The 17,057-nt window shown below is 35.6% G+C and overlaps 2 protein-coding genes across 6 annotated transcripts; one reads left to right on the top strand and one right to left on the bottom strand.

The window, feature by feature from the left end:
* Window positions 1–701: 701 nt before the first annotated feature.
* psmb4 (proteasome 20S subunit beta 4) lies at window positions 702–5,559 on the bottom strand. Its single transcript, XM_008422248.3, has 8 exons — window positions 5,399–5,559; window positions 4,077–4,203; window positions 3,904–3,983; window positions 3,256–3,402; window positions 2,416–2,497; window positions 1,940–2,056; window positions 974–1,062; window positions 702–849 (listed from the first exon to the last, which is right to left on the bottom strand). The coding sequence occupies exons 1-8, from the start codon at window positions 5,521–5,523 to the stop codon at window positions 837–839; spliced, it is 780 nt and encodes a 259-aa protein (XP_008420470.1). The 5' UTR covers window positions 5,524–5,559; the 3' UTR covers window positions 702–836.
* A 1,215-nt stretch (window positions 5,560–6,774) lies between these two features.
* Window positions 6,775–16,574, top strand: LOC103472545 (protein prune homolog 2-like). Of its 5 annotated transcripts, none has more exons than XM_008422250.3 (15): window positions 6,775–7,046; window positions 8,734–8,781; window positions 8,893–9,093; window positions 9,840–9,899; window positions 9,999–10,043; window positions 10,137–10,169; window positions 10,244–10,291; window positions 12,045–12,128; window positions 12,215–12,376; window positions 12,442–12,687; window positions 13,369–13,471; window positions 13,543–13,674; window positions 15,211–15,297; window positions 15,379–15,477; window positions 15,955–16,574. In XM_008422250.3, the coding sequence occupies exons 3-15, from the start codon at window positions 8,907–8,909 to the stop codon at window positions 15,977–15,979; spliced, it is 1,311 nt and encodes a 436-aa protein (XP_008420472.1). In that variant the 5' UTR covers window positions 6,775–7,046; window positions 8,734–8,781; window positions 8,893–8,906; the 3' UTR covers window positions 15,980–16,574. The 5 variants fall into 5 exon arrangements, with proteins under 5 accessions (XP_008420472.1, XP_008420471.1, XP_008420474.1 ...); XM_008422249.3 differs by having other exon boundaries at window positions 6,778–7,046; window positions 8,603–8,781; XM_008422252.3 differs by having other exon boundaries at window positions 6,798–7,046; window positions 8,893–8,978.
* Window positions 16,575–17,057: the final 483 nt, after the last annotated feature.

Genomic DNA, 17,057 nt, shown 5'->3' with positions numbered 1-17,057 from the left:
CAATTGAATAGTTTACGGAGAATATTCCAGTTTTGTCTTTAAATATAAAGGGATGTTACACAAATCAAACAGATGTACAGATATTGGTTTTCCAAAACAATAACAAAATTTTGTTTTCTTTGTCTGACGTTCCAATTTCAATTGCAACCAATACAAATTTATTTAAATAAAAAAAAGTAGAAAAAAAACATGCTGCTGTTTATTTTGATCTTTTTCAACTGATGTATGAGCTTTTAATCAAACAAGAAAAAAATCACCTTATGAGAAAATATGAGAAATAAAATATCTCACTTAAGTTTATCATGTGAAAATGGTAGTTCTTAGTTTTAGGAATTTGAAACATTTTTGATATTTACTTGCACATAACATGCCAATCAAGGAAACATTTCTTGACTCATTGCTGAATCTCTGATATAAATCAATTTTAGAAAAAGTAGTTTATCATGTATTCAACTCATGTTATGGTTGATTTAATGAATGCTGAAATTTTTAAATAAAGAAACCATTCATGTTACATAAAGCAAATAACTAGATTAAAAGTAGAGTTAGATTCTATGTAAAAATAATATACAGTAAATTGTTACAAAATGCATTTATTTTACCTTAAAAAAATAAAAAAAGAGTTGACTTCCTTATTTAAAAAGTTTCACGTCTTTTTAGAGGAACTGGTAGTAAATAAAATGAAATGAGAATTGCAATAGTTTTTTTTTATTTACTGTATTTATTTTTCCATTATACAAAAGTGAACGTAAACAGAAAGAAACTAAACTGGGATAGATAAGTTGCATGGTGGGAAGTTACTTCTGACGTAGCAGGGAAACGGCTCCAACTCGTCTTCATTCAAACCCGCTGCAGAGAAAGCAGACAAAAACAAGTTACTGCAGGAGTAAAATTTCACCCTGTGAACATCATGAAGTTATCCTGAAAAGGTTCAACAACAGGGATTTGTGTCTAGAAGGAGATCTGGACGTACCTGACCAAATGAGCGATGTCCCAGTTGGTTTCTGATGACAGGGGACCGATGATTTCCACGCCCTCCGCGGTCACGATGGCAATCTCATGCTGGAATAAAAACATTAAAACATTAAATCCCCACATCCAGTAAAAGCAAAATCCATTAAAGCAGTGTCTTTTTAATGGAGGGCCGCCAGGGGGCGCTGTAGGAACCACAGAGAACGTGAGAAAAAACATGCAAGAACAAAAAATTCAATCAGAATTTTTGTTTTTCAATCAGTTTTTTAAAAATAAAATATACCTTAAAATGATTTATTTAAACGTTATTTCTGGTGTTTAGTTTCTGACATCAAGCTGCTTGATGTCATTTCAAGCAAGAAATGTAAACATTTCTGACAAGAAAAAAAGAAAAGGTACTGCTGCAAGAAAACAAGAACTATGGGGGGAAAAACAAATTTGTTACCAGGTAGGAAAATTCAATACCTGGTAACAAAGTCATAATATATTATCTGACAATAAAATAAAACTCTTAGCCATCTAATATCAAATGGTATTTTTTAAATAATTTTCTAATTTGATCCGGACTCATTTGTAGATTAATATATAACATATTTCCATGTGCATGCTTCTTATTTTATTTATTTAATGTATTTATTTATATTCAGTCATATTTAAACTATTTACATCAGAGTTATTTATATGCTTTATAAACTCAGAAATCATTTATGGTTATATTAGTAATATTAATATAGTATCTTTCCAACTAAAAAGCAATTTCCCCTTTGGGATCTATGAAGTATTTTCTATGCTATATGAATGTAGTACTTATGGAGTAGTGAATAAGAACCTCCTAAAGGTTTATGTCTCTTTCCATATTCTGTGTTTTTGTACAGGCGGTGTGTGGGCAGAGCTCCCGGTTAAAGTTCAGCTCAGTTGGTGTTTGTCTTTGGCTCTGGGTCTGACTGGAAACGTGAGCTGAACTCACCCTGTTGTAGGAGCGAGCGTCTCTGTAGTAAAGCACTTTGAGGCAGCGCTCCACCAGATCCCGGGCTTCCTGCTTGCTGATGTCCGCCTTGTTCTCCACCACCTCCCTCATCAGAGGCTGGAAGCACAGCGAGTCAAACTTTTTATTTAAAAACAAACACTTTCGACTCACATCAAACACTTCAGGGTTTGAAGTTACACAGTCTGGGAATCCTGGATTCCTCATGAAATTACGACTTTATTCTCATCATCATTGAAGAACAAAAACGTGGCCTGGCCCTAATACTAAATAAAAGCCTGGCCTTGGTGACATCACTCGTTACCATGGAAACGGAAGGAACGCTCCGGTGAAAAAAGAAAACTAAATTTGATTCATTGCCTCGTCCTACCTGTGTGTTTATATCCGATATAAACACACATTTTTTAAAAACATTTAAACTCTGAAAAGTTGTTTTCTCTTTTCACATGGGGACTCACCTGAGCCAGGTACGCTCCAAACCCGGTGGCGACTGTAGGAGCCTCGTAAGCAACGCCAAGCTTGTCCACATAACCCAGGAAGCTGGAGAAGACGAAACATTTAGGAAGGTAATACATTTAACAAAGCAGCCGTGGGAAGAAAGAGCAGCAGCTGGTTCACGTTTAATCAGTATAATCAGTATTAGCAGGCCGGTCACAATATCAATTAATCACACGATAAATTAAAACAAACTCAATAATTTTCTTTTTCTACCAAAAACTAGACGACAAAACTCTTCAGTCTGGTGCTCTAGTCTCAATAAGTCCTTATATTGAAGGATAATTTTGTTTACAGAGACACTATAATTAAATTTATTTATTGGTTCTGTTGTTTTGTTTATTTATTTTGGATATTTAAAAAGTCTCCCAGATTCAGTGTTAGATGTTCATTACAATTCAAAGTTTATTGATCTTTGGCAATTTGTTTTCAACCATTATATTATGTTAAAACGGTCTCAGAACAACAATATATATTTAATTTAATTTAACTATTTAATTTAGTTAAATTAAACAAAATTATAATTTATTTATAAAATTTAATAAAATCAAATTATATAAGATGTAATAATAATTTTATTAAATAATGTTATTATTATTGTAATAAAATTATTATTATTCATTTGATTTCATTTCCCTTTGGGATTAATAAAGTATTTTTGAATTTTTAACAATTTATCATCCAGTGTTTAGTATTCGTAAGCCTTCTGCCTACATAAAAAATATGATTACAGAGTGGAAACAAAGAATATTTATTTCTATTAAAGTCCAGTGAAAAACGACGTTATGGACATTTCTGCTCACCTTTCCCCGTTGTAGAAACCTCCGATGACCACGGTGTTCCACAGAGGATTCATCTTGCTGCGGCGGTTGTACATCACTCTGGTCAGCCAGGAGTGGATGGCCTTCGGACTGTAGCTGTGGCCGTCTCCGAGCAGCTCCTCATCGATGCTAACAGCAGAAACAGCATTTACATACAGAACGATCCAGAGTCAGTGCGCAGGTTCAGTTATTACAGCTGGAAACTACAGATCAGGTTCGATTGCTCAGACCTGAACCTTCAGAGCCACATAAAGACGGTTACACAGTCGGCCTTCTATCACCAGAAGAACGTTTCCAGGATTAGATTAGAGGACTAATTTCCCAGTAAGATCTGTAGCAGTGTTTCTCAAACTTCTTCAGACCCAACCAATTTAACAAAACACTCACAAATCACCCAGCTTGAAATAACACAACATTTTAATATCTACACCCTGAAATGAAAATATTAGTCCCTGAACTCATTTATTGTTGTTTTCATTGGTCGTCCTAATGAGAAATGTGTTGTTGTTTAGTAAATGTGAATGACCATGACCAAAACATGAACATATTGGGACGTTTTGAGTTATTTTCAGATTCTTAAAGTTTGGTTTCTAAGCAGGTTGTGCTTTTACTCCTTAATGAGGAACTTACACCATCTGTTCGATGACCTGCTTCAGGTACTGGTAGTCAGCGTAGTCCCCTGATGCTCCCAGGATGGTGTTGTCGTTCACCTATTTAAACAACAAACAAATAAAAAAATATTATAGACAGCTTTCAGTTATAGAAATTTCCGTTTTCTTGTTCTTGTTGACAGCGGTCGTCACCTTCATGAGGCGGGAAATGTTCCTAAACCGAGCCAGAGAGCCATAAGAACCCAACATGTCCGCCGCGATGATGACGCCGCCCGTGAACTTCACACCGAGCACCGATGTACCAGTTACCATCGGGTTACTGCGAAAAGAAAGAAGAAATATTCAATAACAGATGTGACTGTAAAAGTCTATAGAGTCTGCATATCATTGTTTGGTGAAAATATTCCTAATGAGTAACGTAGCTGGAGCACACAGAGAAAGATCAGTTTCTCTACAGTAAAACTAAAAATGAATAAAGATTTTACTAAACTATTAAATATCTACTTTTCCATCCTTACTTTTTGTTACCATATGAAATACGGCAACATCTATTTCTGTGTTTGCCTTCTCAGTTGGGTGGTTTCATGCTAATAAAAACATAATTACTGTCTTGAATTTTAATCGCAGAATATGTCAGTAATAGGCAAGCCTGTCACAATAAGCAATGAAAACGAGATAATTTCATTTTTAAGCAAAATGTTGTTTACATTATAACCAATTTTATTTATGGTTTCGGTTAAAAGTGTTTTTTTATTTCTGTTTCATTAATTGGTTTTGGTTGTCATGTTTTATTTTGGATATTTAAAATATCTTCCGGTTCCAGTGTTTTGTGTCCTTTACAAAATGCAATTTTATTAGTCTTTGAGAGGGTGAACTTATATTAATAATGGTATAATAATGTATCACTTGAAAATGGTCTCAAAATAATATTATAATTTATTCTAATAATTACTGGGATGATTTATCATCCCGCAAAATTTATGATTGTGACAGGCATAGTAACAGGCACCTATATATTCCACTTTATTTCCATAACAGTAAAATAATATTACTCAACTACTCTTGGAAATCAGGATAAAAATCAAAACAAAAATAATAAACATAAGCTTTATCTCATAGTTTTGCTTCTTATTAATAGTTAGTTTAAAGACTGCAGTCCGCCTTTAAAGTAATTATCTTACTTTTTATATCTGAGAACAACAAACTGCTGTCTAAGCTAGCTTAGCTAGCAGTTTATTATTTATCAAACGCCTAAAATCAGATTTAAATATATTACCTAATGTCTGATCATCTTTATTATTTAATTAACATAACAATTCAAAGTGTCTGTTTGCTTTAATAAAGTCGTAAACCTTAATGTTGAGGTAAACTGTTAAATGTTTTAGCCGTGGTTAGCAGCAGCCATTTCTCCATGATGATACAGCACAGCAGCGGAGAACAAACCGAAACCAGAACCGGTGTTCGGCTTCTACGTACATTACAAGGTTCTGGTTCCGAGCCAAACATCTACTCACAGTGTGTGTCTAACCGGGCCGCATGATGTTCCGTGCCCGGCGCTGCTTTTGCCAGGGAAAGAGTAAAACTGTCCGGGCTTTGGTCCGTTCTCCCAGAAGTTTAGCTTTACTCCGCTGGGCTCCATGTTGAATATGTCGGAAGTGAGGAGACAGTCGCCGAACGTCACTTCCACCCCAGCTTTATTTACAATGAGATGGCATTTTGTCATGATTTTGAATGAGAAAATAAAAGTTTTACATTTACGCAGAGGTGGGTAGAGTAACCAAAAATTGTACACAAGTAAAACTGGCAAAATTTCTACATATATTTACTGAAGTGAATTTAAAAAGTAGAAAGAAATTACTCAATTCAATCTGAATTCAATTCGGTTAAATTTAATCTCAAATTTTTTTTATTTATTTATTTATTTATTTTTTACATTTTGAGGTCAGAAATTTCCAAGGTTTTTCAAGAAAATTTCTGGGACTAACCTCAAAATGTCTGAGATTTTGCTAGCAAATTCTCGATTTTTGGAGCTCAGACATTTTCTAGTTTTTCTAGAGAATTTCTGAGATTTATCTGAAAATTTCTGAGATTTTTCTAATAATTTTCTTTATTTTTGAAGCTCAGAAATTTCCAAGATAATCTCAGAATTTTTGAGTATTTGCTTGTAAATGTTAGACTTCTAGAGCTCAAAACATTTCGTTCTTTTTCTGGCAAAGTTTCTGAGTTTAAGCTCAACATTTGAGTACATTTTTTGCACATTTTAGACTTTTTTAGAATTTTAAAGCTAAAAATGTTCCCTGTTTTTTTAGAATTTTTTTTTTTTTTAGAAAAAATAAGTTTTTTTCAAGCTCAAAAATTTTCACACGAAAAAAATAATTCTGTGATTAATGTAACAATTTTGGTGCGATTTCTTGCAAAATTTCGGCTTTTGGAACTCAGAAATATCCTTGTTTTTTTCAAGGATTTAATTCTTTTTAATTCTCGTGCCACCTTTGCTTGTTTGTGGTACGAAATTCGGATTGAGAAATCCAATTCACAAATAAAAATAAATAAACAAATAATAAGGAAAATTTATTAAAAATTAGAATTTCAGACATTTCTTCAGAATTTTTTTGACTTTTAAATTCAGACATTTTATTGTTGTTTTTTTCCTCTAGAAAATCTATCTGCGTGATAAGACAGAAACAAAACTTTTCAGCACCTTTTGACAGCTGTTAGAAGTATATTTCTTTACTTTTTGTTTCCTAAAAAGTAAATGCCCTTTAAACTTTTCAGTCTATCGCAACCCCATGAGACACAACTGTCAAACCGCAATAATACGAGCCGTGTCATATTTTGCCATGCGGATTCGTTCAGCAGGCAGCAACATGAACGCCGCCGTCTCCACCCCGGCACGCCCGCCTGCAGTCACGGTTGCCACAGCAACGGGGTGGGACCCTTATTGCTGCAACACACCTCCGTTTCCTTTATATACCTGAAAGTGCAGTCGGAGAGGTGAAGCACAGCTCAGGTGTCAGAGTCCGCTCATAAACGGATCAGCTGAGTCACCAGGTGTGGAGCTGGTTCCGATTCAGGTCGCCTCCATTTGTCCCGAACCCGTTTCACCTTTCCTCACCTGTCCCCCCCTCACCTGCCGGGGCCGACTGGGCTGAAAGAGCTGCTGTAAGTCTGCCCACTTCTACTCTAAAGCAAACTTTTATTTTAATCTTTTCTGTGGCGTTGGACTTTTACATTTCAGCTCAATCTGTTTCTGTAATCAGCGTTCTGCCAGAGGTAAATATAAATGAGAGCAGGAAGGGTTGTGGGTTGGGTTTGTTGTTTTCCTGGTTCGGATCCAGTGAGCAGAAATCTTAGAGCAGCAACATTTGGCCAGCCTTGTGTCAACAGTTCGGTTTGTTCCAGCTGTTTCTCATTTCAGCGTTTAAGGGCGTCTGAATTACACATTACTGTTTGAAATTATCAGAAAATATGCTTTATTTCTACAGCATGGTCTCCAAAATGTTTGTCATGGGGGCTAAAAAATGTCAAGTTGGAAGAACTTTTTAATGTTTTTGCTTTAAATATAATTGCAAAAATTATTTAATTAAATTTTTACCTGTTCAGCAGTCAACCAAACAATGTTTTAATGACAATGAAAGTAGTCAGATTTCTATGACAATATATTGGGACAGTGTTTCTCAACCCTGGTCCTCAGGCCCCCTGCTCTGCATGTTTTAGATGCGCCTCTATTCCAGAACAGCTGATTCAAATGATTGAATGACCATCAAGTACTGCAGAAACCTGTTAATCACCCAGAGATACAATCCAGGTGTGTGGCAGAAGGGAAGCGCCTAAAACATGCGGGGGAGGGGGAGGGACTGAGGATACGGAAGACGATTGGGACCATTGGAAAAAAAAAATAAAACGGTTCTGACTTTAATCTCAGAATTCTGAGATAAAGTCAGAATTCTGAGAAAAAACGTCAGAATTCTGAGATTAAAGTCATTTTTTTTTTCTTTTTTCCAGTGGCCCTAATCCTCTCCCGTATGAGGACCAGGGTTGAGAAACACTGTATCAGAACCAGAAAAACCAGAGCAAATTTCTGCCAAAAAATCTCAGAAATTTTCTAAAAAAAAAAAAAAAACGAGGAAATTTCAGTTTGAAAAATTTTCTAGATAAACCTTAGAAAATTTATGACTTTTAATCTCCCAAATTTTTAACTTTTGGACCCCAGAAATTTCCATGTTTTTCCAGAAAATTTCCAACATTAATCACAAAATATCTCTAAATTTTGAACTTTTTCAGACTTGGGAATTTCCAAGTGTTTTTTTCTGAAACGTCTCAGCTTGACGTTGAATCCAAATATGCTTTTGTTAGCCGTTAGCTACTCCATACAAAGTGTTAATGTTAACAAATGCATATCTGTATACAGAAAATAAGTGTGAAACTCTTAAGTCATATAAATATGACTTAAATATAAAATTAAAACATGTACACAGAAATGTTGCACATACTGTTTAGATTTGAGGCAAAACTTTCAAATGTGCAAGAAAATGTTGTTTTTTTAAAGTTGATTTTAGTTGTATTTTGTACAGTCAGTCCAACTTGGTAAAGAATAAATAAAATAAAGAATTAAAAACCCAGGAGGAACATGCAATGCATGTGTAAAATGACTTTGTTTGCACCTGTGAGTGTAACCGTAGGAACTGGTTTAGATGTGTGCTATTTACTGAAAACAGGTTTGAAAAGGAAGGTGACGTGGCGCAAAGCTGTTATTTTTAAGTTCCTGCTTCTGCCAGCCAAATCCGGCAGCATCAGTTCTGTCCGAGTCCAAAACCCAAACGACTGCATTCACCTTCTCCATGAACAGAAGCAACATGGAGTCCACAGGAGAAAAACACGAAGAAGAAACATCCAGGTCAGAGGTCAACCTCAGTACTTTTGCTTTATTTAACTGGGACACGAGAAATATAAAATACTTGAATCTTCACCGTCGAAGTAACCACTTTATCACTGTATCTTTCTGCAGGGTCGTTTTGGGAGATGACAACTCTGAAACCAGCCACCAAGATGCTGCAGATGAAAACATTTCTACTACAAGAACCACGACGACAGGTCCATCATCCGTTCACTTTACTTTTCAGCAGACATGTCGTCCAGGACCACCAGGAAATGCTGCATCAGAAGCGTGTAGAAAAAAGTCTTTCTGTACCATCATCGCAAATAAAAGGTTTACTGAGCTCTATCAGAGCCAGGTTTTTTTTTTTTTTTTTCTTTCACATTTTTGTCAAAACATGCATCTAATATAATCTGATACCTAATATCTTCAAGAACTTTCATTCAAAAAGTGAAGTTTATTTGAAGATTAAAATTCAGTTGTCATTTAAATGCAAATTTCATATTGGATTACCCAAATAAGTGTGAAGAAAAGTGTTGTGCACTGCAAAAACACGAAATCTTACCAAGTATTTTTGGTCTAGTTCCTAGTGTAAATATCTTATCTTGTATCAAGTTAAAACTAACTTGCAAGTAACTTTTCAGAAAAATATAGGACCTTGTTTCAAGTAAAGAAATCTTTTTAATATATCAATATTAAAGATTTTCCACAATCAATGGGTGCTGCACCGTTACCTAGCAACGCCAGCCAAGCCCAGCCATCGCCTAGCAACCAGTACTAGTTCCACTGATTAACATAAAATTTTTTCCATGTGACTTAAAATAAGTTTGTATATCTTGTTGAAAAGTTACTTGTAATTTAGTTTTCATATTTGAAACATGCTGAGATATCTGCACTAGAAACGAGACCAAAAAAACTTTTAATTTTGTGTTTTTAATGTTTATCTTTTGAGTGATATTTGCTCTATGTTTGCAGATCAGAAGACGCCATTAAGCGAATCTCAAAAGAATCAAACTTTTTTTAAAATTTTTTTTTATCGGAAATAAAAATCCAACTTGTTTGAAAATGTCTCCCAACAGAAGACGAAGAAATGGGTGGAAGAGAAAGTGGTTTCATGGCAATTCCAGATAGGGACTCGGGTAAGAGAAACGGGCATAAATCTCACCATCATCATTTTGAAGACAGGAGGACTGTCTATAAAACAATCTGTAGGTTTTTCAGATGTCCTTTATTTTAAGGTGAGGAGGAAGGAAGAGTAGAAACACCTGCTGTAGATGAGGAGGGTGAGAAATGCTGCAAGATTCCTTAAAATCCCAACCTCAGAAATGTCTTTGCTCATCAGTTTTATTTATTAATTTTTATTTTTTTATTGCCAGGAGGGATCCAGGAGCTGTCTGAAAGAGAGACAAGTGAGTTTACCAGCTTTTTGTTTCTTTCTTCTCCCTCAGTTTCTTGACTGACTTCCTCCGTTTCTTTTGTTCAGCTGAGGAATCGGAGCAGAAACCGTTAACACCCAGCAGCACGAGACCAGGTACAACTTTGTCATCATACACCTGGTGGATATGTCTTTTTTTTTAAGTTTTATTGACTTCTGATGCCTTTATATTTTCAGTCCAGTTCTTCTACGTCACATGTGTCAAACTCTAGGCCCACGGGCCAAATTCGGCCCGCCATAGCTTCTTAGGTGGCCTCTAGACTCGATGTGATGCATAAATAGAACCTTCAAGATGACATTTGTTTGCTTAAATATGATCAATCAAAGCAGTTTTCATCTGTATACTGCCAAATTATGTCAGTTGCTCCAATTTTTCCAACAGATCCCCGCACTTTTCCATACTAATCTATAATTGTGAGTTTATTAAATTTTCCACAGTGGTCAAAAATATTGGGTTAAAGTGATGCTAACTATCTAAGCCAGTGGTTCTTAACCTGGGTTTGATCGAACCCCAGGGGTTTGAGTCGGTCTCAGGGGTTCGGCAGAGCCTCTGCCGCAGAGGTAGACACAGTTGTGTAAAGTCGTGATGACGCCCCGCTTTGCCATCACTTGCTGCAGAGGATCACGTTACATTGCTTAGCCAATCAGTGCTGTGGAGGAGCACTGATTAAAGGAGCTCCACTCTCAGCACGGATTTGAACTTGTGTCTTTAATTACTTCAGCAAAGCTCACCGTTTTTACCAAACTCTGTAGCTTTCAGTGAACTTCTAAATCTGCTCCTTAGTCGCATCTTTTCGGGGTTGATACTGCCTTTAGTGGCGTGGGGGTGGTAACATAACTAAATCGGAATACCGCAAAGTCTTCATTATTTATTATTAATTTTTCTTTCTCAAGAATGTAGAGCTAATTAAATGATCTAAACAAGACCTTAAAGTGGTTCCAGTTTCTCTCGATGGCCAACTTGTTGAAACTGTGGCAAATTTTAAATACCTTGGTTGTTCCTGGACAGTCGGCTCAGCTTTGCTGAAAACACTGACTATAGTTTGAAGAACTGTTCTGAGACTCTATCTTTTAGGAAGACTTGGTGATCTCGGGGTGACCCAACTAAACTCTAGTTGGGTCACCCCTATGTCTTGAATTTGAGGGGGGGAATCATATTTTATCACTACAGAAGGGTTCAGTGAGTGCGCATATGAAACTGGTGGGTTCGGTACCTCAAAGGTTAAGAACCACTGATCTAAGCTATTTAATTTGAAAGCTAAAGACATTGTTTGTAAGCTAAATATTTAACTTGTGAATTAAATATTTAGTTTAAACTCCAACATGTAGAAATGCCAAAATATGACTTTGAAAAATAAACACCCACATTTTTTCATTATGACAGACTAAATAAAGCAAATTATTACTGTGTAACCTTACAAAATGCATGCAATGTAAGTGAAATAATCTGCCAATGGATTTGGCACTGGGTTGCTAGGCGACGGGCTGGGGTTGCTAGGTAATGGCACAGCGCCAGTGGAACTAGTACTTTTTGAAATTAATATTAAGGAATTAATGACTCAAACAAGCTATTATAGCTTGATGAAAAGTTACTTATCAGTTTTTCTTTTATTTCAAGTGTACTAAGATATTTGCACTAAACGTGATCAAAACAGTTGGTAAGATTTTTCTTTTTTTTCCTTTTAACTTTTATTTAATATCAGAGTAGAAAGTATAAGGTGTGATTTCTTAAGATTTTGTGTTTATGCAGTGAAGGGAAGCTCAACGTTGGCTAGAACGGAAAAACCTAAAAGCACATATTTATGATGTTATAATACGTAAACATCCTGACCATCATTTCGGTCCTTAGTCCCGCCCAGCAGTCTGAATCTGACTGGGGAACGACAAATGAAGAAGAAAGTGCTGGCAGCTCCAACTCTGAGTGTGTCATTAGGTGACAGTTTTATCTTATTTTTATAGTTTATTTATTTACATCTTTCTGCGTCAGCCTGTTTTAAAATTGTGACATTCCTCCTCCAGGAGGCAGCGAGTCGATAAAGTCTGATGACCTACAGTCCACCTTTCTCTCCCCGTCACCTGAGGATGCAGAGGACACGGCACTGGATTTTGATTTGGACGCCTTGGAGACGCCGTCCGACAGCGAATCCCTGCACTTACCCCTCCATGACCTGGATCTGGAAGGTAACCAAAGGTAACAAATCATGAACGTCGCATAAGAAAATTCACTTCTTCTTCTTCTTCTGTAGATGACATGCGGCGCCTCGGTGTGGCCTCCCATCGCCTCAGAGTGTCTGAGTCCAGATCCAGGTCGGGCTCTGGAGCTGGTTCTCTACCCGGGCCTGACCAGTTTGGACTGGGACCCTTGGAAAAGGAGGATGTGGTGGACGGCAAAGGCACCAGGTGGCGCTGTTTCACAACAGGTGACCCTCCTCAGGAGTCGAGGGTCGACATGAGCGTCCTGGAGTCTTATCTCAGAGTTCTGTCACACGGAGGTTCGACCTGCTTCCTGAACACCTAATTAACCCTCGCACTGCAAAAACACAAATCTTTTTTTGGTCTAGATTCTAGTGCAAAATATCTTGACACACCTGAAATAAGACAAAACTAACTTACAAGTAATGCTTTAGCAAAGCAAGAACCTGTCAATAACTTGACACTGAAAAAAAATTACTAGTACAACTGGCAGATTATTTCACTTATAACATAAGTAAAATATCTTGTAAAAAATCTGCCAGTAGAACTTGGTTGCTAGGTGACGAGCATGGCATGGCTGGCGTTGCTAGGTAACGGTGCAGGGAACTAGTACTTTAGAGTCAATATTGAGGAATTATCTACTTTTTTTTTTAAATGGATTTTATATGTATATTTAACACTTTGAATGGAGTAGCTTGTTAACACAGTATTTTCTATTCTAACAATAATATAGATTTTATTTTTAATGCCTTTCATAGAAATTAAAAACAAGCAATTACAATGGAAACGAATAATTACATTTCCAACAAAGTGAACATTTTTGCTAAAATTGTTGCTGTATCTTGCTGAAAAGTTACTTTAGTCTTGTTTGAAATGTACTAAGATATTTGCACTAGAAACTAGACCAAAAATAGTTGGTAATATTTGGTGAGGTTTTGCGGTGGTAGCTGTTAACCTAACCAGTGGCTGCCATTTGTCAGGTTACTATGGAGACAGTGGGGATGACATCATTGTGTTTTCCTCCTGTTACCTCCCGGAGAACAGTCTGGAAAACTACCAGTATGTGATGGACAACCTCTTCAGGTGAGACGCTGAAACCGATCGAATACTGATTGATTATTGGATTCTTTACCGTTTCTGTTTCCGTCTGTCAGGTTTGTCATCGGGACTCTGGAGCTGATGGTGGCAGAAAACTATGTGATAGTTTATCTCTGCGCTGGAGGGCAGAAGGAAAAACTCCCAGGAATCGGCTGGCTTAAGGAGTGTTACACCACCATCGACCGCAGGTAACGGCAACACATCGAAACGTCAGAGACTCTGGCTGCACTGCAAAAATACAAAATCTTACCAAGTATGTTTGTCTAGTTTCTAGTGCAAATATCTTAGTTTAGTCTTGTTTGAAGTGTACTAACTTAAGTAACTTTACAACAAGATATATGAGCTTCTTTAAATGAATAATGAAGAACTGATGAAAAAGTACTTGGAAATTGGCAGATTATTTGAATATAACATGGACAAAATAATCTGCCAGTAGAACTAGTATTTTTTTTAAAGCAATAATTTACATAATATAAGTGCCTATATCTTTCTGAAAAGTTATTTATAAGTTTTGTCTTATTTCAAGTGTACACTAAGATATTTGCACTACAAACTAGACCAAAAATACTTTAAAATAAGATTTTGTGTTTTTGCTCTGAGGTTTTCAATAAGTCCTTTTAGGGTTATTTCTTTATTTTTGCACTAATAAATGATCCCTGACAAATAATCATATCATGTTAAGATATGGGAGAAAAATTTGCTCTTTGGTCTCATTAAAATGTGGTAAATGTGTGTTTATAGCCCTTATGAACAATTTAAAGTCACAATTTGGATTTAAGTCCGAGAACAAACAGAAGTATTTCATAAGTTTATAATTGTGAAAAGGATTGTATTGTTGGATTATTACATTTTTCTCTTTTTCTGTGGAAGTTTTTATAAGTCCATTGGGCTTTTTCCTCTTCTTGCAGTGTTAGTATTATTTATCTCAATGTCTTTGATCCGTGTTTTTAATTGTGTAAACTGTAGTAAACAATGAAAATCTAATTTTAAGAGTTGCGCATAATCCACCTCTTTGTCTTGGGGTTTCATTTAAACTGTTATTTCAGTAGCGTGCCAGTAGAGGGAGTACTTTCTCCACAGTAAAAAAATGTAAAGCTAATTTAAGTCAACTAAACATATCCAACAAAAACACCAAGGATAAATTACAAAACTCAATTACATTAACTGATTTATATTTTAATGTTATAGATTTTGGTTTACATCTTAAATGTTTAGATGATGTACAATGTGAGTAAACTATATTAGTTAATTACATCTTATGAGTTTTTTTTGATATCATCCACTGCAAAAACACAAAATCTGACCAAGTATTTTTGGTTTAGTTTCAGTATTATTCACTTATTTTAAGTAAATTATATCTTAATATTGATAAAGTGAAATGATCTTCCAGTGGAACAAGATGAGAAAGATTTAAGTTAAAATGTGGGATTTCACTTAAAATATTGGAAAACTCTTATAAATTGGATAATCTGACATTTGTAGTACTTTTTCATCAATATGAAGGGATCATAAAGGGAGTACTTTATAAATATATACTTGTTTTGTATATATTTATACAAAACAAGCTCCACTATCTTACTAACTTTATTTTTGTCTTATTACAAGTGTACTAGGAACTAGGTTAAAAATATGTGGCAAGACTTTTTTACGTTTTTACAGTGTAGGATTCACAGCAGATGAATGTATCCGTTTGGAGATCCATCGACTCTAAAATCTGTTTGCAGGTTAAGGAAGAACCTGAAGGGTTTCTATGTGGTCCATCCCACCTGGTACACCAAAATCATCGCCACCATTATCAGACCCTTCATCAGGTTTGCTGCCTCCTCTTCTTCACTTTTTCCAACAGCAAAAAATGGCAGAAAAATGACAATCCTTTATCCGTTTCTGTTTAGCTCCAAGTTCAGCAGAAAGCTTCAGTTCGTCAACACGCTTCAGGAGCTTTCTCTCTTTGTCCCCACTGAGCATGTGCAGATCCCAGACTGCGTCCTACAGTGAGTCAAACGCAAACGATTATTTACCTAACAGTTTAACTCCCAACTAAAAACGCCAACAACGCGATACGTCTGGGCGATGAATCAATAACGTATATAATGATAGACATGTGAATTATTAGACATGTTTGATAGAAAATTCAATAAGTCGAAGATTCTATCAGAATATTCAATCCAGAACTGCACCACTGACTCACTCATTCTTTGGTTACTTAGCAACTCATTCATTCTCCGGTTGCCTAGCAACAACTTGTAGAGTTACTGGCGCAGTAGCAGTTTAAGGTTTTGCCTCAACACAAAAAAACAACACTGTTAAGTGAAAACTGTATAAAATAGGAAAGCTCACATCACCACTTTGGCCAAATTTAAGATATTGATGTGTAATGCTTTTATAGTGATGTGCTTTTCAGCCATATTGAAAAATGAATGGAAAAACAAGACGCAATATTTTACTCATGATTTGTGTTTTTCCTGCAGGTATGACCAGGAGCAGTCCAGGTGAAGCTCAGCCTGAACAGATCAAAACATTTCTCTGTATTTATTGTTCCTGCAGACTTCCAGTTTCAGGATGAGGATTACAAAATCTTAGTTTTTAATCTTGTAAACAGTGTTGATGGAAGCTGCAGAACTATACATTTCAAATTTCATATTTTCATTTTAAAAAGAGAAGAACATAATGCAAATTAACTATGAACACAAGCTGCCTTATTTTACAATTTTTTTTTGAATTTTTTTAAACTTATTTTTTGTCTAAAAATTTTACGAGCAAAGGTGCTGAGACATCACATAATAGATTTTAAAAATGGTGATTCAGCTGCTGTAAAAATTAGGAACCATTTTTTTAAAAATCATGTGAATCACCATTTTAATAAGAATTGAAGTAAATGAGAACTACATACATTTAGATTTTTTACATGTTCAGTCATTTTCTCCATAACCTGGTGGAGTTGGTCTTTTTTTTGTTTTTCTTTTTTTTGTTTTTGTTTTTTTCCTACACATTCAGTGTTATGAACAAATTTTCATTCATCAAACCCATCTGGATATGTGGGTGCTTATTTTTTTCTGATCAATAAAATTTTATAGAAATGCTTGTTAAACTTGTTTGTCTCTATGTTTCTGGAAACGGTGAACTCTATGCTTTTGAAGCATTTGAACCAATTATATTTCTGCAGAGGTCACAGAAATGGCATCATAATTCAGTACATCCTTCTGCAATCTGTGGAGGGAAATAACACGGACTTCATGAGAATTGTGTGGCAATATTTGGGAAAAAAACAGCTCTGAGTTTAGACATATTCTACTGTGAAACAAATCGGCATGTTGAATGGTCAAACATTTCTTTGTGGGTAAAAAAAAAAAACTGCAAAAAGACTGACATATTTGTCCTTTATTTTATTTCCCCTAATGTTTATATTTTACATCTGTACGTTGCGAGTCAAATTCTTTGCTTATGCTCATAATCTCTGCCATTAAAACTGATTCTGGAAGGTCTGTAGATGTTTCCAACAATGGCTATTTCATGGAAAATTTTGTTCCAGTTAAATTCTCCAATGTTTAAATTCACTCATCGAAACGTGATA

This window comes from Poecilia reticulata, chromosome 11 (assembly GCF_904066995.2).
Source record: "Poecilia reticulata chromosome 11, P_reticulata-male-v2, whole genome shotgun sequence".
NCBI classification, from domain to species: domain Eukaryota; kingdom Metazoa; phylum Chordata; class Actinopteri; order Cyprinodontiformes; family Poeciliidae; genus Poecilia; species Poecilia reticulata.
The sequence above is the reverse complement of the archived record's forward strand: the minus strand, read 5'-3'. Positions and strand labels throughout refer to the sequence as shown.

Coding starts and splice junctions, on each gene's coding strand:
- psmb4 (XM_008422248.3), bottom strand. CDS start 5,523: ATGGAGCCCAGCGGAGTAAAGCTAAACTTCTGGGAGAACGGACCAAAG. Junction 4,204..5,398: donor GGCCCGGTTAGACACACACT/GTGAGTAGATGT, acceptor TTCTTTTCGCAG/TAACCCGATGGTAACTGGTA. Junction 1,063..1,939: donor ACGCTCGCTCCTACAACAGG/GTGAGTTCAGCT, acceptor TTTTTATTCCAG/CATGAGATTGCCATCGTGAC.
- LOC103472545 (XM_008422250.3), top strand. CDS start 8,907: ATGACAACTCTGAAACCAGCCACCAAGATGCTGCAGATGAAAACATTT. Junction 10,292..12,044: donor ACCCAGCAGCACGAGACCAG/GTACAACTTTGT, acceptor TTCGGTCCTTAG/TCCCGCCCAGCAGTCTGAAT. Junction 12,129..12,214: donor AACTCTGAGTGTGTCATTAG/GTGACAGTTTTA, acceptor TTCCTCCTCCAG/GAGGCAGCGAGTCGATAAAG.